Raw genomic sequence first — 21,744 nt, forward strand, 5'->3', positions numbered from 1 at the left:
ATCTCGGTTCAGTTCTGATCCATTATTCTTTTTCTGACCCAAAAAAGAATAATCATTTGTACGGGTGACCAAACGAATGTGTACTTTTAATTGAACACGTCCATCTTGCTCAGAATTTCGTCATCTTCGTAACCATGGAAAGAAATAGGACCTCTTTACGTGTAAAATTGAAGATATAGTGCCCGATAGTCCTTAAGGCCTTGAAAATATAAAACCTGCAAAAAGAGAGTAAAACCCAAGGTAGCTCCATTCTAAATATGTAAAATACATGTTTTACTACCCTAGATTTCACACATAAATGTGCTCATCAACTTACCATTCTGATACAGAAAGTAGGTCCAGTTTTGAGAAGCCATTGCAGAAACTCCCGAACAGGTACATGGCTCTATACATGTATAATTTCCTATTAAAATTATATATGGCTATAATTTCCTACAAGACCAATCCACTCACTCTCCTACCGTTGTGCACTTGTGCTCCGGAAGTAGGGATATCTTCGCAAAAGGCATTAAAGTGTGATTCTATCACAAGACAACCCCATCACTCTCCTATGTTGTGGTCCTGAAGTGTTTGAATCTGATTTATTGGGTACAATGTTTTTGAATTATAGTAAGAAATTAGGATGTGTGTACTAGATGAATCCCAAACCTTCAGTTTCCATGTCCCCAAATAGAAGAAATATAAGTTCCCAATTGGAAATTTCTTTTCAAATGAAATACTATGTACCTCTTTTAATAGGACGATTTACCTAAGCAAGTGAGGTATCTCACCACATGCATGAAGTAAAGCATGAAAGACTTTGTTTAAGCCTGAACGGGCTTCCTGAATCAATGATACTACTTATTTTGTATATACTAATTAAGTATAGTTGTCTATACTTCTTATTTTATAACCATGGTAGTTTCTTGACTTTGTGCTCACAAACTCACATTAAATGATGATTTGCTACTCATTATATATTTCTAAAGAATTTTCACAAATATTATATATATATATATATATATATATATATATATTTCTAAAGAATAGTGTTGGTATTTCCACAGGTAAGAGTAGGAGTTTTGAATACCAAATGCAACCAAATGCAAACCAAATATAATTGTTCATTTAAGGAATTTATGGTGGTGGATTTTGTCCAATCTTGTCTTTTGTTTCACGTATTGGGTTCTACCTTCCATAACGTAGAGAACCAGTGAGTTGTTTCCTATTGGTCTTTACCACTATTGGTCATTACCAGTTAATACTTGAATTATGTTAATCTTCCCATCTCTGGGTTAGGATAGATCTATTCTACTGATTTGGTTTTCTGGTTGGTTGTCAGGCATGAACTATGGTCACATGAAACTCGATGCGACTTGGTCAATAGTCAATAGGTAGGTATTGGCACCTTAGAGAGAAGATGTGCTTGTATTTCTAAGCCTCTGACTTGGGACCAAAGCCATGACAGTGAAGGTTGAAGGAACCTTTTGGGCGACATTGACCCTGGGAGCACAGGCCGAGAGAGAGAGGTCTCTTCTCAAGGTTGGCAGAACGCCGTTCTGCTGTTCTGCATAGTATGGCATCAACCAGAGCTACAATTTGTAGATAATGGCTGATTCAACTACTGAATCCTCTTACGTTAAAAGCCTATTTGACAAAGCCCTTCTAGAACACACCTTCAAAAATTTTTCCTCATGGCTGATATTACTAACTCTTCTCCTTTAAAACATGATTTTCATGGAGCCTTGTTTGCATCTTTATCAGGACTTCCTTTGCTGAAATTATTGGTTAGTGTTTCATTTCAACATACCCATTATTTACCTAAGAGATTTGCTCTGTTAAAAGGTTTCCTTGTTGTATCCTTTTTGGGCACTACTAACTCTAGTATGGTATGCAATTTTATATTTTCAAGGATTGCTTTTTTTTTTGCTAACTCTACGGGTATCCAAGCCTTCCTGACTAATCCTGTGGGCCCATACTGACCCTACAACCGCATAGACCAGGTAATATCGGGGTTGAATGAGAACCATTCAACTTTCATTGAAAGCACCCCTGTGTGAGTGGCCTAAGGTATGCCTAGTGAGAGTGGAACTTAGGACGTCCAAGTTTACGACTCGTACCAAGTTCGTTGCTTACCACCTGCGCTACCCCCTTAGGTTGTTTTCAAGGATTGCTTAGTTAGAAGAGAAATATGTATCTCTTGAGGGAAGAATAATACTGATTGAAAATGCTCTGTCTAGCGATCCAATGTATACGATATTCTCATTTGTGGCACCTATTTTGGTCAGCAACAAGATGAAGAAATTGATGACATAGTATTTGTGAAAGGCATTACACGCTTAATTGCATGCTTTCTGTTGATATTGTTTTAGATTTATAACAAACACCTCCCCCACCCTGATTTATAGTGAAAAACAATTCTACATTAGAAAAAAAAATCACTTTCGAAGAATTGCTTGATGAGGAAGAAGTAATCCAGTTATGCAAATCTCTAAACAATCATTTCATATACTTTAAATTTATCTTACCTGATTCAGTCATTACTATATATATATATATATATATATAAATAAGTGCATGTACTCATGCTTCGTGGCTAATCTTTTTCAAGACTAAAGTATCTTTTTTTTATATATATATATATATATATATAATAAAATTACCTTAAAATGTAGGATTTTAGTCTATGAATAAAGTCACTGTCAAGGTTGATTTCATAAATATATACAATATTTTTATAACAGTTGAAAAAATATTTTGATATATTTTAATTCCGTTTCAGTCGAAACTCTAAAGGTTCTATACCAAGATTTTGTAAATATATATAATATTTTTATAGAAGTTAAAAATCTTTCCATATATTTTAATCATATTTCAATCGAAAGTTTCCAAACCTTAAAGCAGTAAAGGTATTCTATGTTAACCCTTTTCTTCATGGATTCGGATTCACTCTGCCATTGTTTACCAATATATATATATATTCACTCTGTGCCATCCCCTTGGATACTTCAGTTCTCGCAAGAGTTGAAGGCGGGGTCATGGTAAAACTTTTTCTACTGTTGGATTTATAAGCTAAATTAATTATTCGGGTTGATTAAATGGGTGAGAATCGAGTTGCATGAACCGATTCGGTTCACTCTCAAGTTTAGGGATATGCTGGCTCAAGCTATTATGGATTAGGGTTTTGGGTTTAGGACAGTATTATAAATATTGGGTTTTGGGTCCCTACAGCCATTATTCACTCTCTCCCACTTTACCACTAAAGTGAGAAAATCAATGAGGTTTAATGGGCTGTAGAAGATCCATAGCCAAGCCAATAGAGCGAAAGTGGGAGTGACCAACATCAATCGTCTTCAGCATACTTGGTGAAAGGTACAATTCGATCCTCCATAGTTTATAATTTTATTAGATTTGTGTTCTTGTTTCTCTGTGTGGCTTTGTCAGCTAGGGTTTTGGACTGAAACCCATAGGGAGATCTAACATCTACGTCTCAGAATGGAGCAGGAGCAGGATCAGGCTCCAGATTCGATTTAGCTCTGGCAAGTCGTGCTCTCCAACAATAGAGAGCTGAGCTCAATCATACTATATCCGGATCTCAGAAAGCTCTTTGAGGACTTCGATTCCTTAGCAATTATAAAGGAGGTGATGGATGGTAGGGGTGTCAATTTTGAGCCCACACCAATAGGCCCGACCAAGCTTGAAACTTTTATGGTCCAACTTGGATCTGCCCGATTAATAAACGTGTCGGGCTATGTTTATTAAACTGGCGTTCACGGTGTAAGTAGTTAGCCCGTCAGGCGCTCGATCGACACAGACCGATTATAAGCCCGACTTAAATCGACTCATTGTAGCCCGACCTAGCCCGACCCCCTTTATTAAAAAATAACCATAATCTTATATCATTTCTATTTTTATTAAAGATTTGGGTAACCTTCTACTATGATTATTTTTTGTATAAAACTATAGCTATTTAATGTTCAAATTGAACAATTATGGGACTTCAACCCACTTAAGAAAAGAGTTTTAAGGTAGACACATTTAGAGCCCGTTTAGAATTAAATAGGTTTGTAGCCCGGTTAAGACCCGATTAAGGCCAGGTTAAGGAAGCCCGATTAAAACCCGACACCGACTGGCTCGATTATAAATTGTACCATGCCCCCCAAAGCTAGGTCCGTTTACTTAAACGGACGTTCACGGTGTAAGGTTTCTAAGTGGTTAAACCCGGCTAGGCCCGATCGAGACCAGCTCGGCCCAACCGGTTGACACCCCTAATGGATGGAGCCAAATCGAAACCAACTTCTAGAAGTTTGCCAAAGACAGTTTCCTTCAACGCTCAGATTTTACGCAATGCATAAGTTCTCTACCTTTCTTTCTCTTCAGTTCAGCCTGCATTAACTTCAATAATGGCATCTTTCTCAATTATTCTTACATATAATATATATATATATATATATAGAGAGTTCTCTACCTTTCTCTTCAATTCAGCCTGCGTTAACTTCAATAATTGCCTCTTTCCCAATTGTTCTTACATATAATATATATATATATATATTTATATATATTCCAAGGAATTTGCGCTGGAGATGTTCGATGCTCCGAACTGAAGGGAAAGGTTGAAGATCGATAAGATAAAAAAGAGCAGCTCAATGAGTTTTGGTCATATATCACTGATGAGTTTTGGATACGACAATAGTGCAGCACTTGCCCATTGTCATTTCTCAGTAAATCATATGAAGTTGCAAAATTCAAAATAGATCATATTATTATTTTATTTTTTTTTGGACGGGCAGATAATATTATTATTATTATGATGATTTTCTCAAGTAAATTTTCTATCTTTAGGTACTTCATTGCTATCATACTATTGTGGAGATTAATGAAACACATTGAACTGTTACCTCCAAGTATTAAAGACCAACAATTTAGTAGGTTTCTTAAAAATGGTAAGGGCCTTTTTCCTGTATTACAAAAGTGCCTACCATTTTATCTTTATTCATATTCCCTTCACTTGAAGGTTTTCAATTCAATACCATATTTCGACCTTTCATGTGGCAGTTTTTGAAATCCAGAGTCATGGATTCATTTTTTTGATATGTATAACTAAAGAATTTTGAATTTGTAAAGAGTGATTCCTTCAGCGGGTTGGAAGCTTGATCAAAGGATACCTATTACGTTTAACATACTCTTGATGACATTAATTCAATCTCATATCAATGGATTAGGAGCTTTTTCCAAGTGAAATATGGTCATGGATCACAATAACTGGTTTTTACCTGATCTAGGTTCTATAACTATATATACTGCATCAACTTTCCTCATATGTCTATATGATTACAGGTTTTTCATTACCAGCTACTTCTGTTTTTGATCCTACTATTTTGGGTATAGATACTATTGATGGAGACACAAATGCCCAAGGGCATCAGCCTCAGTGCTTGAAAGCCTGCTCAAATCGTTTATTTGGGCATTATCTTCTAGGATACATAGACAAAAGGAACTAAAAGTGGGTGAGGAAAAGATAGTGATAGCCACTAATAATCTCATAAAAGTATCAACAGATGGAATAACTTGGAGCCCTGGGTTCGCTGGTTTTGATGCCCAATGCAATCTTGCTTTCATGATATCTGATCCGGGTACAGTTTTGGGAATGATCAAAAGGACTTAGATTTTGTGGTAAAACTAGGATGATACCATGCCATTCTAGGGGTATGTGAAGTACAGCTAAGATAGTTCAAGTTATTTTCTTAAACTGCTTTGAACTTCCCTATTTTCTGCTTTGTTTGGCTGCAGGAAATCATTTTCTCTGACAGAAGTTGTTAATAAGAATGATTTGAATCATCAGAAGGTTAAACTGATTTTTTAGTCACGTTTTAATATGTTTATTTTTCCCCCTTAGAACTCCAATTATTTGAGTTACTTTAATCATGTTTTTCTTCACGCTTCTTCCTTTTCATTTTATCTATAGGGCACGACTGATGTTTCGAAGAAAGTGAGCCCAAATATGATAGTACTGGTGAGACATGGTGTTAGTGATGGATTTTGATGCACAAACTTGCTTATGTAGCTTTTGAGATTTGATTTATTATTATTATTATTATTGAGGGTCGTGGAGATCTTGGAATCTCATGGAGAGCCTGATGCGTTTGCTTATAATGCAGTGACCAGTGGGTTTTGTAAGCTGAACCGCATCAATTGGACCATATGAGAACCCGAGGTTGTTTACCTGATGTAGTCACATATAATATATTGATTGGGAGTCTCTGTAGCAGAGGGAAGCTTGGATTAGCTCTGAGAGTCTTGGATCAGTTATTGAAGGATAACTGTTGCCCAAATGTGATTACTTATACTATCCTGATTGATGCAACCATTGCTGAAGGTGGTATTGATGATGCAATAAAGTTTCTCAATGAGATTATGTCAAAAGGGCTTCAACTTGATATGTATACTTACAATGCCATCATCAGGGAAATGTGCAAGGAAGGGATGGTGGATTGAGCATTCGAGTTTGTTAAGAATTTGCCCACTCAGGGCTGTGAACCAGATGTGATCTCATACAATATCTTGTTAAGGGCATTCTTAAACCAGGGGAGATGGGATGATGGGGAGAGACTAATGGCTGAGATGCTTTCAAGGGATTGTGATCCGAATGTTTGTTACCTATAGTATCATGATCAGCTCATTCTGTCTCGAAGGGAAGGTCGACTATGCAATTGACATGTTGAAAGTTATGATAGCAAGGGGATTCATTCCTGATACTTCCATTTATGACCCATTAGTTTCCACCTTCTGCAAAGACAGGAGGTCGGATTTGGCACTTGTGGTCTTGGAGTACATGATCTCCAATGGCTGTCCCCTGATGTTGTGAACTATAACACAATCTTGGCTTCTCTCTGTAAAAGTGGAAATGCTGATCAAGCTTTGGAAATATTTGAGAACCTCATCAAAACAGGATGCCCCTCAAAACGTTAGTACATACAACACAGTGATCAGTGGGCTATGGAGTAGGGGGGAGAGGTTGAAAGCCTTGGGATTGGTGTCACAAATGATCAGTGAAGGAATTGACCCTGATGAAATCACGTACAACACATTGATATCGTATCTTTGTAGGGATGGAATGGTGACTGAAGCTATAGAGCTGTTACGAGACATGGAGGATGCTGGGTTCTTGCCCACAGTTATAAGTTATAATACAGTGCTTCTTGGGTTGTGTAAAGTACATAATATTGACAAGGCGATGGGGACATCAAGGTGTACAGTCGAAAGAAGAAGAAGATTCAACCAGGTCCATCTTTGTGGTTGGAGGATTAAACAAGAAAGAAGAAGGAAAGAGAGGACTCAAACCAGCCTTCCAGCACTGGGTTCGACCCCCCCTTGTCCTCCCAATCAGTAGATCTTGTGGACCCCACCAAATCTTATTTGATCCTAGTACTTTGCAGATCTTATGGACCCCACCAAATCTTATTTGATTATAGTACTTTGCTTTAAATCTAGTGATATTTGATTGTCTTACATAATTAGGAAACTAGGACTTTTTATATTGGTCTATTAGGTAGTCTTTTATTTCAAGTAATTGAGTTTCTAAGTATCTTTTTTATTTTTGGAAGTTTATTCTATTTAAGTGTAAGGTCATTGCCCATTATTGAATACAATGAATGTTAACTGAAAAAAAAAGCCAAGAACAAACCCCCACCCCTCTCACGGTTCTCTCTCTCTCTCTCTCTCTCTCTCTCTCTCTCTCTCTCTCTCTCTCTCTCTCTCTCTCTCTCTCTCTCTCTCTCTCTCGTTTTCTCACTTTTCTCTCTCATCTCTTTCTTCTCTCAGCCTCTCGGCTCTCTCTTCTCTCTTCTCTCTTGTCTCGCCTCCCTCTCTTTTCTTTTCATTCTTATTTTTCTGCTGCTGTTTTGTTGTTGCTGATCTCCCCTTTCGATGTTCACTGTTGCTGCTACACACTGCTGCCCTTACCTCACTGCTGCTGCTACACACTGTTGCCCTTACCTCACTGCTGCTGCTACACACTGCTGCCATTACATCACTGCTGCTGCCACTCTCAGTTGTTGTTTACTCTCCGTTGGTGCTGATCTCTCTACAATCGGCTGGACTTGTCTTCATCAACTAAATGTGGATTGCATCTCTTTATTTTGGGGGACCTTGATCTCTTCTTTTCTCCTCAGATCTGAACAGCAGTATGGTAAAACACTAAACTAAACCCTCCCCACCTCCATTAAGCCCTATTATATATTGCAGCCCATTGGCGTTGAAGCCAGCCTTTGCCCTTTATTTATGCCTATTTTTACCAATTGTTTAAGTTGTTTCATCACTGTTATATCTCCAAAGAACCCTTACTGATTTTCTACTTTAGTTGGTTCCTAGAGGATATTGATTGTTTGCTTATCTAATTTGGGTATCTAGATTGATTTGTGCTGCACCTAACATTCGTATGTTGTTTGTTCCCTTCCCCATGTCCCCACTTGAAACTTGAGTAAGAATTTTTGTGTTTTTCCGTCTAGATTATTATTGCTTTTTGGCTACTTTGTTTATTAGTCTCGTTTTATCTTGTATGCTTAATCTTGTTGCTGAGTTTCTTTGGTCCTATCTACCTAAGCCCCTTGAGTTAACCCTACCTAGTTAGTTAATCTTGTAGGAGACCTAGTCACCTAGGAACCCCCTACATCATCTTGGTATCAGAGGGGATGGTTTTGTCTAGGTTGAGGGTAATTAAGTACTGCTGTCCCTTATTTACATGTCTTATCTTTTAAGGTCTAGTCTCCGTCACCGTTTGTCCGTGGTCGAGTTTAAGCTAAGAGAGCGATACCATAGATTAGAGGACACCCTTTTCTTTCTTAAGTTGGCGGGACCAAATAGCATTGGACGTTATTCCCTCCAAAAGCAAATACTCGAGAGGGAGATTTCTGACCTCAGGATTGAAAGGGCTAACTACTTATCTCAATTGGAGATCATGAGTAGACCTTGAGTCTTTGGTGGCAACCATACCTTTGGCTGCCCATCTCCTTATGTCCACTCGTAGTGGTAGAAACATACCAGGATATGTCTGACCCTCCTAGTATCGCCACCCAATCAGAGCAACTGGTTGAATTCATGAAAGTCGTTCGAACCATACAGGAAACACAAGTTATCCATCTCTAAGCCCTTACTGATAAGTTGGCTGCTCTCGAGACAAGTGCTCAAAACCTTGATGGATGGCAAGGCTGTAACATAACTAGCACTGAACCTAGGGGCAGAGGCCCTAACCCTGAGGAAGTAAACGAAAATAACCAGACTGGTGGTTATGACTGGATAGGGGATAACTTCCAAGGCCTAAGGCGTGGTAGGGATCAGGGTAGGGGTCGAGGCCCACCGTCAAGATGCCAAACCCAATATGGAGATGATGAGGGCTATGAGCACCATGATAGGGGCTTTGATGTCAGACGGATGATTAAGGTAGATGCCCCTACCTACGATGGTCAGATTGATGCTAGGATCCTTCTGGATTGGATCAAGCAAATGGATAGGTACTTCAATTTCTATGATATGCTAGAGGAAGTCCGCTACCGATTTGCTAAGTTCAAGCTTATTGGAGCTGCCCAAGACTTCTGGACAGACCTAGAGTACCAGGAGGACCACCTAGGACTTGAGCCAATCACCACATGGGTAGAGATGCAAGAGCGGCTCAAGAGGGAATTTTTGCCTATCACTTATAGGCTCCAGTTGTTGAATGAGATGAATACCCTGAAGCAAGGGAAGTTGACTGTGACCGAGTACATGAGCAAGTTCAATGAATTGAAAATTAGAAGCCGTATTCGGGAGGATGTTGAGCAGACACTATCCAGATTCCTTACCGGGCTCAACTCCGAAATTCAGTCTCGTATGGCACCCCACCTGGTGCGAGACGTCCCACAGGCCTTCAGGATAGCCCTTGAGGTGGAATCCTCCATGAGAACTTATTCTTAGAGGAAGAGCTTCCAAGTTGGGGAGTCCCAATTTAGAAAACCACCCCAAGGCTCAACTGGATTCCCAAAACCCCCTACTGCACCACAGCGTCAATTTGACAACAAGGGTAAAGGAATTTTGGGAGAAGCACCGAAGAGTAGTGGGCAACAGCAGTGTTTCAAGTGTCGTGGGTTTGGTCACTTCTCCAGAGAGTGTCCCAATAGGAATCTTTATGTAGGAGAGTAGACCCCTGAGGAAAGTGACCAAGAGGGTTTTCAGGACCATGAGTATGAGGACCATAGGCCAGATGAGACCATATCTGATGAAGACACCGAGGAGGCCGGTGACCTCAAGCTCGGCATTATGCGTTGCGTGGTCTCATAACCTAAGAGTAGCGATGATTGGCGACGAACTAATATTTTCATTACCTACACATGTCATCAGGGCAAGAACTGCTGCGTCGCTATAGACAGTGGGAGTTGCATGAATGTGGTCGCCAAGAGCGCTGTTGCTCGAATGGGCCTCAAACCTGAACCCCACCCCAAACCTTACAAGGTTGCCTGGGTTGATCAGTCCACCATTCTCGTAAATCTGAGGTGTCTAGTTCCCCTACACTTTGCAGGATATGAGGATCGAGTGTGGTGTGATGTCCTAGAGATGGATGTTGCCCACATCATTCTAGGTAGACCCTGGTTATATGACCGGGATGTCACCAATTACGGGAAGTCTAAACCTATGTCTTTGAGTTCAAAGGGAAGAAGATCAGACTGACACCCAGTGCCCCTAGGGAAGTTAGGGTTCCAGAACACAAGGGAAGTGCATCCAAACACGCCCCCACCAAAACACTTAACATTTTAAATCAACAACAATTTGAAGGAGAGTGTCATGAGTTGGGGGTGATTTATGCTCTAGTTGCCGTACAGAGTAATACCGATAGGTCACGCTTATTCACTGAGGCTCCTAGAGAAGTGCAACCCTTGTTGAGGAAATTCGAGAGGCTATTCCCTGAGGAACTACCTGATGAGTTACCACCTATGCGTGACATCTAGCACGCTATTGACTTGGTTCCAGGATCCTCTCTCCCGAACTTACTCCATTACCGAATGAATCCCAAAGAACACGCCTAACTCAAACAGCAAGTGGATGAACTGTTGCAAAAGGGATTCATTAGGGAAAGCATTAGCCCGTGTGCGGTACCTGCCTTACTCACGCCAAAGAAAGATGGCACCTGGCGTATGTGTGTTAATAGTAGGGCCATCAATAAGATCACCATCAAGTATAGGTTCCCTATCCCTAGGCTTGATGACATGTTGGATATGATGGCCAACTCTTCGATCTTTTTGAAAATTGATCTCAAGAGCGGGTACCACCAGATTAGGGTTAGGCCTGGAGAAGAGTGGAAGACAGCCTTCAAGACGAAGGATGGCCTCTTTGAGTGGTTAGTCATGCCTTTTGGCTTGCCAAATGCACCTAGCACCTTCATGAGGGTAATGAATCAAGTGCTTCATCCATTCATTGGCAAGTTCCTTGTGGTTTACTTTGATGACATCCTCATCTATAGTAAGACTCCGTCTTCCCACTTGGATCACGTACAGAAGGTTTTTCATGTGCTCTTACAAGAGAAACTCTTTGTCAACCTCAAGAAGTGCACCTTCATGAGTGATCAAGTCATCTTCCTGGGATTTGTTGTGTTAGCTCAGGGAGTATCTACTGACCCTAAGAAAGTGAGAGCGATTGTAGAGTGGCCTGAGCCAACTAACATTCATGAGGTACGAAGCTTTCATGGTTTAGCCACTTTCTACAGAAGATTCATCTACCGGTTTAGTTCCATTATGTCTCCTATCACCGATTGCATGAAAAAGGAGTTTCAATGGACTAAGAGTGCTACGAACGCCTTTAATGAGATTAAAAAATTTATGACTGAAGCTCCAGTCCTGCGCCTCCCAGATTTCTCTAAGGTCTTCAAAGTGAACTGTGATGCATCTGGTATTAGGGTAGGTGGTGTCCTAGGACAAGAGGGCCACCCTGTTGCCTATTTTAGTGAGAAGCTTAATGAAGCTAGGCAACGATATTCTACATACGATAAGGATTCTATGCGGTTATCCAATCATTGCGCTATTGGTGACATTACCTTTTACCGCAAAAATTCGTGCTATTTTCTGACCACCAAGCTCTGAGATACCTGAGTGCCGAAAAGAAACTTAACCAGAGGCATACCAAGTGGGTTGAGTTCTCCAAATGTACACTTTTGTACTCAAGCACAGACCTGGTGTCGAGAATATTGATCCAGATGCACTGAGCCGGGTGAACATATTCCTCATTCGCGCCAATGCTAGGAGTCGGGCTAGTGTGCTACTCCAGGCAATGAGTGTAGAGGTTGTAGGGTTCGAGCGAGTCAAGGACCAATACCCCACCTGTCCTGATTTTAGTGAGCCGTTCACTTCCTTGAGTGAAAGCAACGCAATCAACTGCTCGGACTACCTACTTAGGGAGGGCTTTCTTTTTAAAGGAAGCAAGTTGTGCATTCCCAGGACTTCACTCCGAGATTTCCTGATCTAGGAATTGCATGCTGGGGGAGTCGCTGGCCACTTCGGTCGCGATAAGACCATCACCCTCGTTGAGGACCGATTCTTTTGGCCAGGACTGAAGAGGGATGTTGCTAGAGTTGTGAGTCAGTGCAGGACACGACAGACCGCCAAACAACAAAAGCAAAAACACGTGTTTGTACACTCCCCTACCCGTTCCCCATTCCCCTTGGCAGGACCTTAGCATGGACTTCGTGTTTGGTCTACCAAGAACTTCAAGAGGCCATGATTTTGTTTGTGGTTGTTGACCGCTTCTCGAAGATGGCCCATTTCGTCCCATGCTCTAAGACCTCCGATGCATCCATAGTAGCCAGACTTTTCTTTAATGAGGTTGTCAAGTACCATGGGTTGCCCCTCACCATAGTGTCCGATAGAGATGTTAAGTTCACTAGTCATTTTTGGAGGACCCTGTGGCGGATGATGGGCACGAAACTCTGTTTCTCCTCAGCTTTCCACCCTTAGACCGATGGCCAAACCGAGGTTGTCAATAGGAGCTTAGGGAATTTATTGCGTTGCCTCATAGGAGAACACCTTACCAGTTGGGATCAAGTCCTTAGCCAGGCCGAGTTTGCATATAACAGTTCTAAGAATTGTACCACTGGTCTGTCCCCCTTTGAGATCTGTTCAGGATACCAGCCTCGGGCACCCATAGACCTTATCCCAGTCGTGTCTAGTTCTAGGAACTCCCAGTCAGCCGAATCTTTTGCTCAGCATATACATGATTTGCATGCAGGTATAAGGAGATAGATAGCACTGAGCAATGAGCAATACAAATCGAAGGCTACAAGAGTTTCAAGAGGGTGATATGGTGATGGTAAGAATCAATCCGCAACGTTTTGTTAGGGGAAAAGCGAGCAAGCTACATGCTTGTAGCACAGGTCCGTTCAAGGTACTCAAGAGGATATGTGCCAATGCGTATGTTCTTGATCTGTCAGCTAGCATGGAGATCAGCAATATTTTCAATGTTGAAGACCTAGTCCCATACCATGGTACCTCTACCTTTATCCCTTTCTATCCTGATGGCCTTGGAGACTTCCTTTTCAACATTGATGAGACTTATGGGCCAAGCCAACCACTTCTCCCCCACCTCATTACCACCTGTGCCTAAGGTCACGAGAAGAACTGAAGAAGTTGAGGAAATCCTTGATGAGAGGATTGTGTCCACACACACTGGAGGTTCTAGAGAGTTCTTGGTCAAGTGGCATGGACGTCCGAAAATTGACAACACCTGGATCACAATGCAAGAAGTCCAACAACTCAACCCAGACCTACTTGAGTATTACATGAGCTTTAATTCACCGGAGGTGAATTCTTCTAAGCCGGGGAGAGTTGATGGGGACATCAAGGTGTACAGTCAAAAGAAGAGGAAGATTCAACCAGGTCCATCTTTGTGGTTGGAGGATTAAACAAGAAAGAAGAAGGAAGGAGAAGAAACAAGAAAGAAGAAGGAAGGAGAAGAAACAAGAAAGAAGAAGGAAAGAGAGGAGTCGAACCAGCCTTCCAGCGCTGGGTTCGACCCCCCCTTGTCCTCCCAGTCAGTAGATCTTGTGGACCCCACCAAATCTTATTTGATTCTAGTACTTTGCTTTAAATCTAGTGATATTTGATTGTCTTACATAATTAGGAAACTAGGACTTCTTTATATTGGTCTATTAGGTAGTTTTTTATTTCAAGCAATTGAATTTCTAAATATCTTTTTTATTTTTGGAAATTTATTCTATTTAAGTGTAAGACCATTGGCCATTGTTTAATTCAATGAATATGAATTTAAAAACAGCCAAGAGCAAAGCCCCCACCCCTCTCACGATTCTCTCTCTCTTTCAATCTCGTCTTTCTCTTCTCTCTTGTCTCACTTCCCTCTCTTTTTCCATTCTTTTTTTTTCTTTTTTTGTGCTGCTGTTTTATATCCCCTTGAGGCTGAACTGCTGCAGCTGTATTTTTTTCCCCTTAATGTTGAACTGTTGCTGTTGATCTCCCCTTTTGATGCTCACTGCTACTGCTACACACTGCTGCGATTACTCACTACTGCTGTTACATACTGCTGCCATTACATCACTGCTGCTGCTACCCTTGGCTGTTGCTACTCTTGGTTGCTGTTTACTCCCTGTTGGTGCTGATCTCCTTTCAATGAATGGATTATTGCTGGCTGTACCTGCTGTCCGTGAGTTGCTGAGAGTCCCAACATCATTCACCAAGCTACATCGACAATATTGAGGATCTCTATACAACCGTCTGGACTTGTCTTCATCAACTAAAGGTGGACTGCATCTCTTTATTTTGGAGGACCTTGATCTCTTCTTTTCTCATCTGATCTGGACAGCAGCATGGTAAAACATTAAACTAAACCCTCCCCTCCTCCATTAATCCCTATTATATATTGCAGCCCATTAACATTGAAACCAGCCTTTGCCTTTTGTTTATTCCTATTTTTACCCATTGTTTTAAGTCGTTTCGTCACTGTTATATCTCCAAAAACCTTGCTGATTTTCTATTTTAGTTGGTTGCTAGAGGACATTGATTGTTTGCATATCTAATTTGGGTGTCTAGATTGATTTGTGCTGAACCTAACTTTCGTATGTCGTTTGTTCCCTTCCCCATATCCCCACTTGAATCTTAAGTAAGAATTTATGTGTTTTTCCATTTAAATTATTATTGTTTTTTGCTACTTTGTTTATTAGTCTCATTTTATTTTGCATGCTTAATCTTGTTTGCTGAGTTTCTTTTTGTCCTATCTACCTAAGTCCCTTGAGTTAACCCTACCTAGTGAGTTAATCTTTTAGGAGACCTAGTCACCTAGGAACCCCTTACATCACCTGTGCTATTTACATGAGCTATAGTTGGGATGAGCATATACCATTAGTTGAGTCTGCATATAATAACAACTATCAATCAACTATTGGTATGGCACCATTTGAAGCTTTGTATGGGAGAAAATGTAGAACCCCATTGTATTGGGATCATAGTTTTTAAGGCGCTGATGCATTCTAGAGATGGTAAGGCAGTGCTCCGCCTTACGTGAAGTGGCGCCTTATGGTTTTTTTTTTTTTTTTTTTTTTTTTTTTTTTTTTTTAACACATTTTATAATTTCTTGATGAAGATTCCAAATATAGATTTTTTATTGGTAGGTGTATGGTTTTGTTAACACTTGAGATGTATGAGACCAGCTTTACTCCGCCAAAAATAACCAAAACAAACAAAACATAAACACTATTCACAAACAGGGTTTGGATTTTGTCAAGGGTTTTAAGAAAGGGCTTTGAGAAGGAATCAAGGAACAAGGAAGAACCACCGATCCAGGCTACCATTTTGCTCCGGTAGCTGTGAGCTTCATTCTTCTTTGACAGGAGTAGAAATATAGTGGATGACCTTAGGGTTTAGGCACTCATTTTGGCATCATAGATGTAAGTATAATAAATACTTGTATTTTTTATGTCTTATTTTCTTTATATTTATAATTTTGTTTCATAATTATGTATTTATATTATATGTTAATATATTATGATGATTGATGATTGATGATTGATGAAGATGAACTTAGTTTATTCACTTTATTGATTTGTTTTCTTGATGAATATCTTACATTGGTATGAATATGAACCTTTAATATTTATTTAACATATGAGTAATAGGATTCAACTAGGATTTGAGCCAAATAGATTGGTTTTATAAAAAAATTACACAGGAACGCTTTAGTTGATAAGGCGACGCTTTATGCCTGCCTTATCGCTAAGGCGCTCCGAAAGACCTTCAAACGCCTCCGTCGCCTTGCCGCCTTAAAAACTATGATTGGGATGAAGTGGGAGGAAGGAGAATTTGGGGACCTGAGTTGGTACAAGCTACTTATGAGAAAGTAGATATGATTAGAGAAAGAATCAAGACAGCTCAATCTAGGCAGAAAAGTTATGCAGACAACAGGAGGAAGCCTCTAGAGTTTGAGGTGGGTGAAAAGATATTTCTGAAGATTTCACCTATCAAAGACATCAAGAGATTTGGAAAAAGAGGTAAATTAAGTCCAGGTATATAGGACCCTTTGAGATATTAAATCGAGTTGGCAAGACAGCCTATAAATTGGCATTACCTCCAGAACTGGACAGATTCACAATATCTTCCATGTTTCTACGTTGAAGAAGTACATTCCAGATCCTTCACATGTATTGCCTATTGTGGAACCTTTGGAGTTGGATGATGATTTGAGCTATAAAGAACAGCTCGAGGGAATCTATGATAGGAAGGAATATCAACTCCGGAGTCGAGCCATACCATATGTGAAGATCAAGTGGAAGAACCATCGGGAGTGAGAAGCTTCTTGGGAAAGAGAAGATGAAGTGAAGGAGAAGTACCTAGAACTGTTTGGTCTACCAGGTAACTCTTGCAAATTTCGAGGACGAAATTTTTATAAGGAGGGGGGAAATTGTAACACCCCAAATCTCACCTCTTTATATTGGCTATGCACAGGCAAGAGTAACAAACTGGAGAAGCCAATGCTAGCTTGGCTGACAGCAGTGGAGTGTTATGAAGGAAGGGATGACCCCACATGTACCTACGCCTTCTGCCAACAGTGTTGGAAGAAATAACAAGAAAAATGGGCCAACAGGTATTCATTAACCTTTCATAAGGGTCACTAATTAAAAAGGCACTAAACAGACTCTAAAAGAGCAAATCTGGCTCAACAGGCTGGAGAGTTCTGGAAATGACAAGCAGGCCTGTTGATTGGACAGATTGGTCAGGTTTGACCGAATGGGTCCCATTCTTGGAAGCCTTGACATGTGGACCTATTGCTGTGGGTCTGATGTGACTAAGAAGAATGAATAATAAATAATGGAATTAAAAATTATAAAGTAAAGATGGGTATCTATATGTATTAATAATATAGTAATTTAAGTCATATGATACCCCCTATATATATATCTGAATATATAATATTATATATATATAATAAGATAGTGGTATATTAAAATAAGTTAAATAAGAAAAATTATGAAATTAGAAATTATAATTTAATATGGGTGTGGAATGTATAATCTAAAATTGAAATTAGTGTAAGTAATATGAAGTGACATATACATATGTTATATGTATTGCATAATAATATAGGTAGTGGGCCACTAAGTATGTAGTAAATAAGACTTAGTGGGCCACTAAGACTTAGTGTGGTTATAAATAGCCACCACCACCCCATTTCTCTCCCTCATTTTCTCATTCGGATAGAAAGAAGAAAGAAGAAAGAAGAAGAAGAAGAAGAAGAGAAGAAGAGAGCAGAAGAGAGGGAGATCAAGAAGGAGATTGAACTTCTCAGGGTACTGCTGGAAAGTTCAGCAAATAGGTTAAGTGTTTCTGACCTATATGGACTTGTAATAAAAGAATTTTTCTTAAATTTAAAGGGGGCTTAGACCGATTTGGCTGGAACTTGTTGAATGAAGAAAAATCTAAAAAATTTCAGCCGCGATCTGACTTTATGAAGTTTGGATTTTTCTGTTCTTGGTGGAATAATTGGGAGAGACATAAAATCCTGCAAATGGATGTATGAACCATGGCTGATTGGGACTGAAAGTGAGGAGTCTCACTGAATTTTCTTAAATTGGGAATTTCCATGTGAATGAGGAAGAAAACCCAATTCAATTTATCTGTTCTAAGGTTTACAATTTGCATACAAGATGAATAGAGGCTTGATTCCTTGCATGCAAAGTGAAATTAAAGGTGGATTTCATGCATGTAAACTTAGAATGAGGTTTGATCATGAAAATTCTACTTTGATTCATACTATGTTAAATTGAGGTTTAATTTGAGATTTTCTGCTGAATTTGGTATCCAAGAATAATAATTTAAAGATGGAATTTATGGTGGACTAAGAAAAGAATGGAATTAAAGTAATGTATTATTGTTATGAGAATATAAGTTCATGAACAGAGAGAAATTGATGAAGGACCTTACACATGCATACTCTAATTGGGGTTCGATCATCAAAATTGAGGGTTTAGATGCTGAAATTCCATGGAAATTTTATTGTTTAAGGGTTTAGAGACAAGGATTTTACTACTAATGGTTCTAATTTTGCAAGCATGTGATTGAGGTTTGATATTTCACTTGTAAAGTAATACAAAAGATGGAATCAAGGCATGCAACCTTAGATTTGAGTTGGACCATACAATCTGAAACTAAAATGCATTCTTGTGACTGAAATTCTGAAATCATGTGGTTGCCTATGAATATTCTGATAAATAGAGAAATAAATCTTAATTAATTAAATGGAATGAAATTGGATTATAAAGTAAAGAGAAAAATTGACGATTTGATCACTGTTATGGAGGAATGATACATAAACACAGAGGTTTAGACCAAAACAGAGGGGGAAAAAAACAGATTGAAAGGTGGCAGAATCGATTTTCTGTAGAAATTGATCAATAGGCGGGAGACTTTAGGCTGGCCGGTTGGACCAAATCTCTCTAGCCGGTTGAGGTTCCAGAAGCCAATTTGGTCTGAAATTTTGATAATGATATGGGGCCTATTAAAAGGAATTAAGCTAGTACTATTAAGGGTAAATAAAAATTAATTTGATTCTAACACTTGTATGTAAATTCTGAATTTTTAGGAACTTCAAATAGCTGTGAGAGCTTGTTCTGCACCTGGAGGAGAGATAATGGGATCTGATTGTCAAAGTGAGTGGGTGCCTTTCTCAACCGCCCATTCTTTTGGTGTGTTTGTTTAATGTTGTTCATGCATTAAATTGCTTGTATGTGTGCATTTGCATTTACTTGCATTTATTCTTTTGATGATACTAATATGATGGAATGAGATGGAATGGAAATGAGAAAGGTAAGACAGGTGAGATGGGTCACGTGCAGGTGTCCATGTTTGCATATGTGATTGCAATGATCGGCTGTGCATCATTTAGAATGCTGGGTTAGGTATCACAACCCCAAGTGCGACACCCCTTGTTCGTAGGGGGTTAAGTACGGACTAATCCTGAATTATGTGGCTACCTGATCAGCCGTGCACTTGTGATGAGATGTGTGGTATCAGTTATGGATGTGAGACAGAATACGACGTACTGTATGCCTGTGGATATATTTATAATACAGGATTACTTTTAAGGGTTAGCCGGTGTGGCCCGGGTCTCGTACTGACACTGGTTGGCTCCTGCCTACGGCGTAACTTGTATTCCTGAGGCCTAACGTACAAGGTAGGGAATGCCATTTGCGTTGGTAGCACTTATACTCATAGGTTATAAGACTTAGTAATGGACTAGGGAATGAGAATAGTTAATTAAATGGACTCATAAGCATCATTTTCTATGTGTTGAGCATGCATTGCATAAGGATGTATAAGCTTGTTCTCCCCCACCCCTCACTTAGCATTACTAGTGCTCATCCGTTTTATTTACTCCTTCTAGATGTCGAGGTTGAGGCCAGTATTTTGTCGACTTCCTGCTTTGATTATGAGACAGTGGCCCTGGATAACTTGGCCAATCTTCAAAAAGATGGAATCGACCATGGACCCGACTGCGAATGCTACAACTGCGCCTATGGAGGTCAGTACTTCTGAGTGGACTTACCAGGGACTATTCTTTTTGTGTAAATATATACTTCCGCGAAGATCATCCTTTTTGAGGATTCGAGCCTTTTTGGAAGATGTCATATTTTGTGAATCATTGTATATATGATATCAGATATCACATAGAAGCATTGGGTGAGTATGAATTATTTATTTGATTTCATATATCCGCTAAATACTCTGATGATCATGACTTTTAGATATATGTGATCATAGTTGTCAAGGCGTCGCCTAGGTCCAGGCGGTTTGCCTGGGGCCTAGGCGACAGCCGCCTTGTTGCATTGCATGTCGCCTTGTGTTTCAGCACTTATTTATGCTAGTAAATGTTTTTAATATTTGTTATTTCATTTACTTAAGATATTATTCATAAATAAGCAAATACCCCTTATTTGAATCCAATAAAAATAGTTTAAAAATCAAATTTCAAAAGGATAAAAAGTCGAGCCCCAGTCCAAGAACAAAAACAGGATTTTGGTTGTAGGGACAATTTTCAACTTCTAAATGCTGGGGTTTTTTTCAATTATGAAAATTTTATAAATTCTATCACGTTAAAACATTGCTAAAAACCAAAATTGCAACTCAGATTTAAGTAATCTTAGACTTGTTAGAAAACTGGTTTTATGTTATAACTAATACAAAAAGTCTCATATAAAAATAAAATCATTTGAACAGTCAAACTTATTATAGAATAAGAGCATTTCTCTAAATGTTGATTTTTTGTAACTTAATATGACTTAATGTTAATTTTTTATCTTTTGATGTGGCTAAATGTTGATTTTTAATGACTTGATGTGGCTTAATCTTGATTTTTTATGATATAAGGTATATATAACTTAATAAATAATGTTATAAAATAGGAAAAATAAAAAATAACACTTATTCGCCTTAAGGCGGGCGCCTTCTTGCCTAAGCGCTTAGACAACCTTCCACCGCCTTGGTTCGCCTTGGCGCCGTGACAACTATGTATGTGGCTGTGGTGTTTTGGACTCTCCTAGAGTTGGATCCTGGGGAAGTATCAGGCTGATTAGATGCGGTAACGTATCCAGTGCCAGCATACCTGTGCCAAAAGAAGGTTGGGTGTGACAAAAAGTCTCTTCCTTTATTTGGTCCATTAGTGCATCTTCGAACTTTGCACTGTTTAACTCTGCATTCACACATGTGGTCTACCCACATAAAAAAAGATGTGTGGGTACGATATTTATAGAATTTTCTACTCGGATGACAAACAATATTCGATGTAAGAATAATGCATTTAGCACCACAAACATCACATCTAGCAATATTTTTCATCTAAAAAACAAATTGATCATTAGATAGTATGCTATCATTTATTCCATAAAATAGTTCATAAACACTACATAAAAGCCAGTGTAATCATTTAGTTCCATAACTATTTGTAGTGAATAAAAAAAAAGAGCATGATATATCCATATGAACCTACTGTCAATCATCATGTCAACCTGTGTAGTATTTAATCAATAAATACGTAATTGAAATGATAATTTAATTAGCAATCTAATCTATTCATAAAATAAGCCATCCAAGTAACCATTTCCCGTTCACAGTCCAACAGGAGAAAAAGTGTATTGTTCACCACAAATCACAACAATTACTGTGTAAAAAAAAAAAGAAGAAAGTTCAACTTTCAAAGTTCATCAGTTCATAGTTAAACATTAGCCAAATATTCAAATATTCTATCACA

The 21,744-nt window shown here is 39.1% G+C and overlaps 1 protein-coding gene and 1 pseudogene across 7 annotated transcripts in view; both read left to right on the forward strand.

The window, feature by feature from the left end:
- Positions 1-298: 298 nt before the first annotated feature.
- Positions 299-7,655, forward strand: LOC122070268 (annotated as a pseudogene).
- Positions 7,656-14,281: 6,626 nt separating this feature from the next.
- The window catches only part of LOC122070272, a 29,597-nt gene continuing 22,134 nt past the window's right edge, over positions 14,282-21,744 (forward strand). For 4 of the 7 annotated variants that reach the window (XR_006137723.1, XR_006137722.1, XR_006137719.1 and 1 more), the window contains exon 1: positions 16,343-19,147. Coding sequence is in view for 4 of the 7 variants with exons in the window: in XM_042634398.1 (XP_042490332.1) it covers positions 19,129-19,147 (19 nt within the window). In the remaining 3 variants the exon portion in view is untranslated. Of the gene's footprint in view, positions 14,819-16,342; positions 19,148-19,881; positions 20,020-21,744 lie in introns of those variants that run through there. The other 3 variants (XM_042634394.1, XM_042634395.1, XM_042634397.1) reach the window with 3 other exon arrangements.

Source organism: Macadamia integrifolia, unplaced genomic scaffold (assembly GCF_013358625.1).
Source record: "Macadamia integrifolia cultivar HAES 741 unplaced genomic scaffold, SCU_Mint_v3 scaffold869, whole genome shotgun sequence".
In the NCBI taxonomy this organism is placed as follows: Eukaryota; Viridiplantae; Streptophyta; class Magnoliopsida; order Proteales; family Proteaceae; genus Macadamia; species Macadamia integrifolia.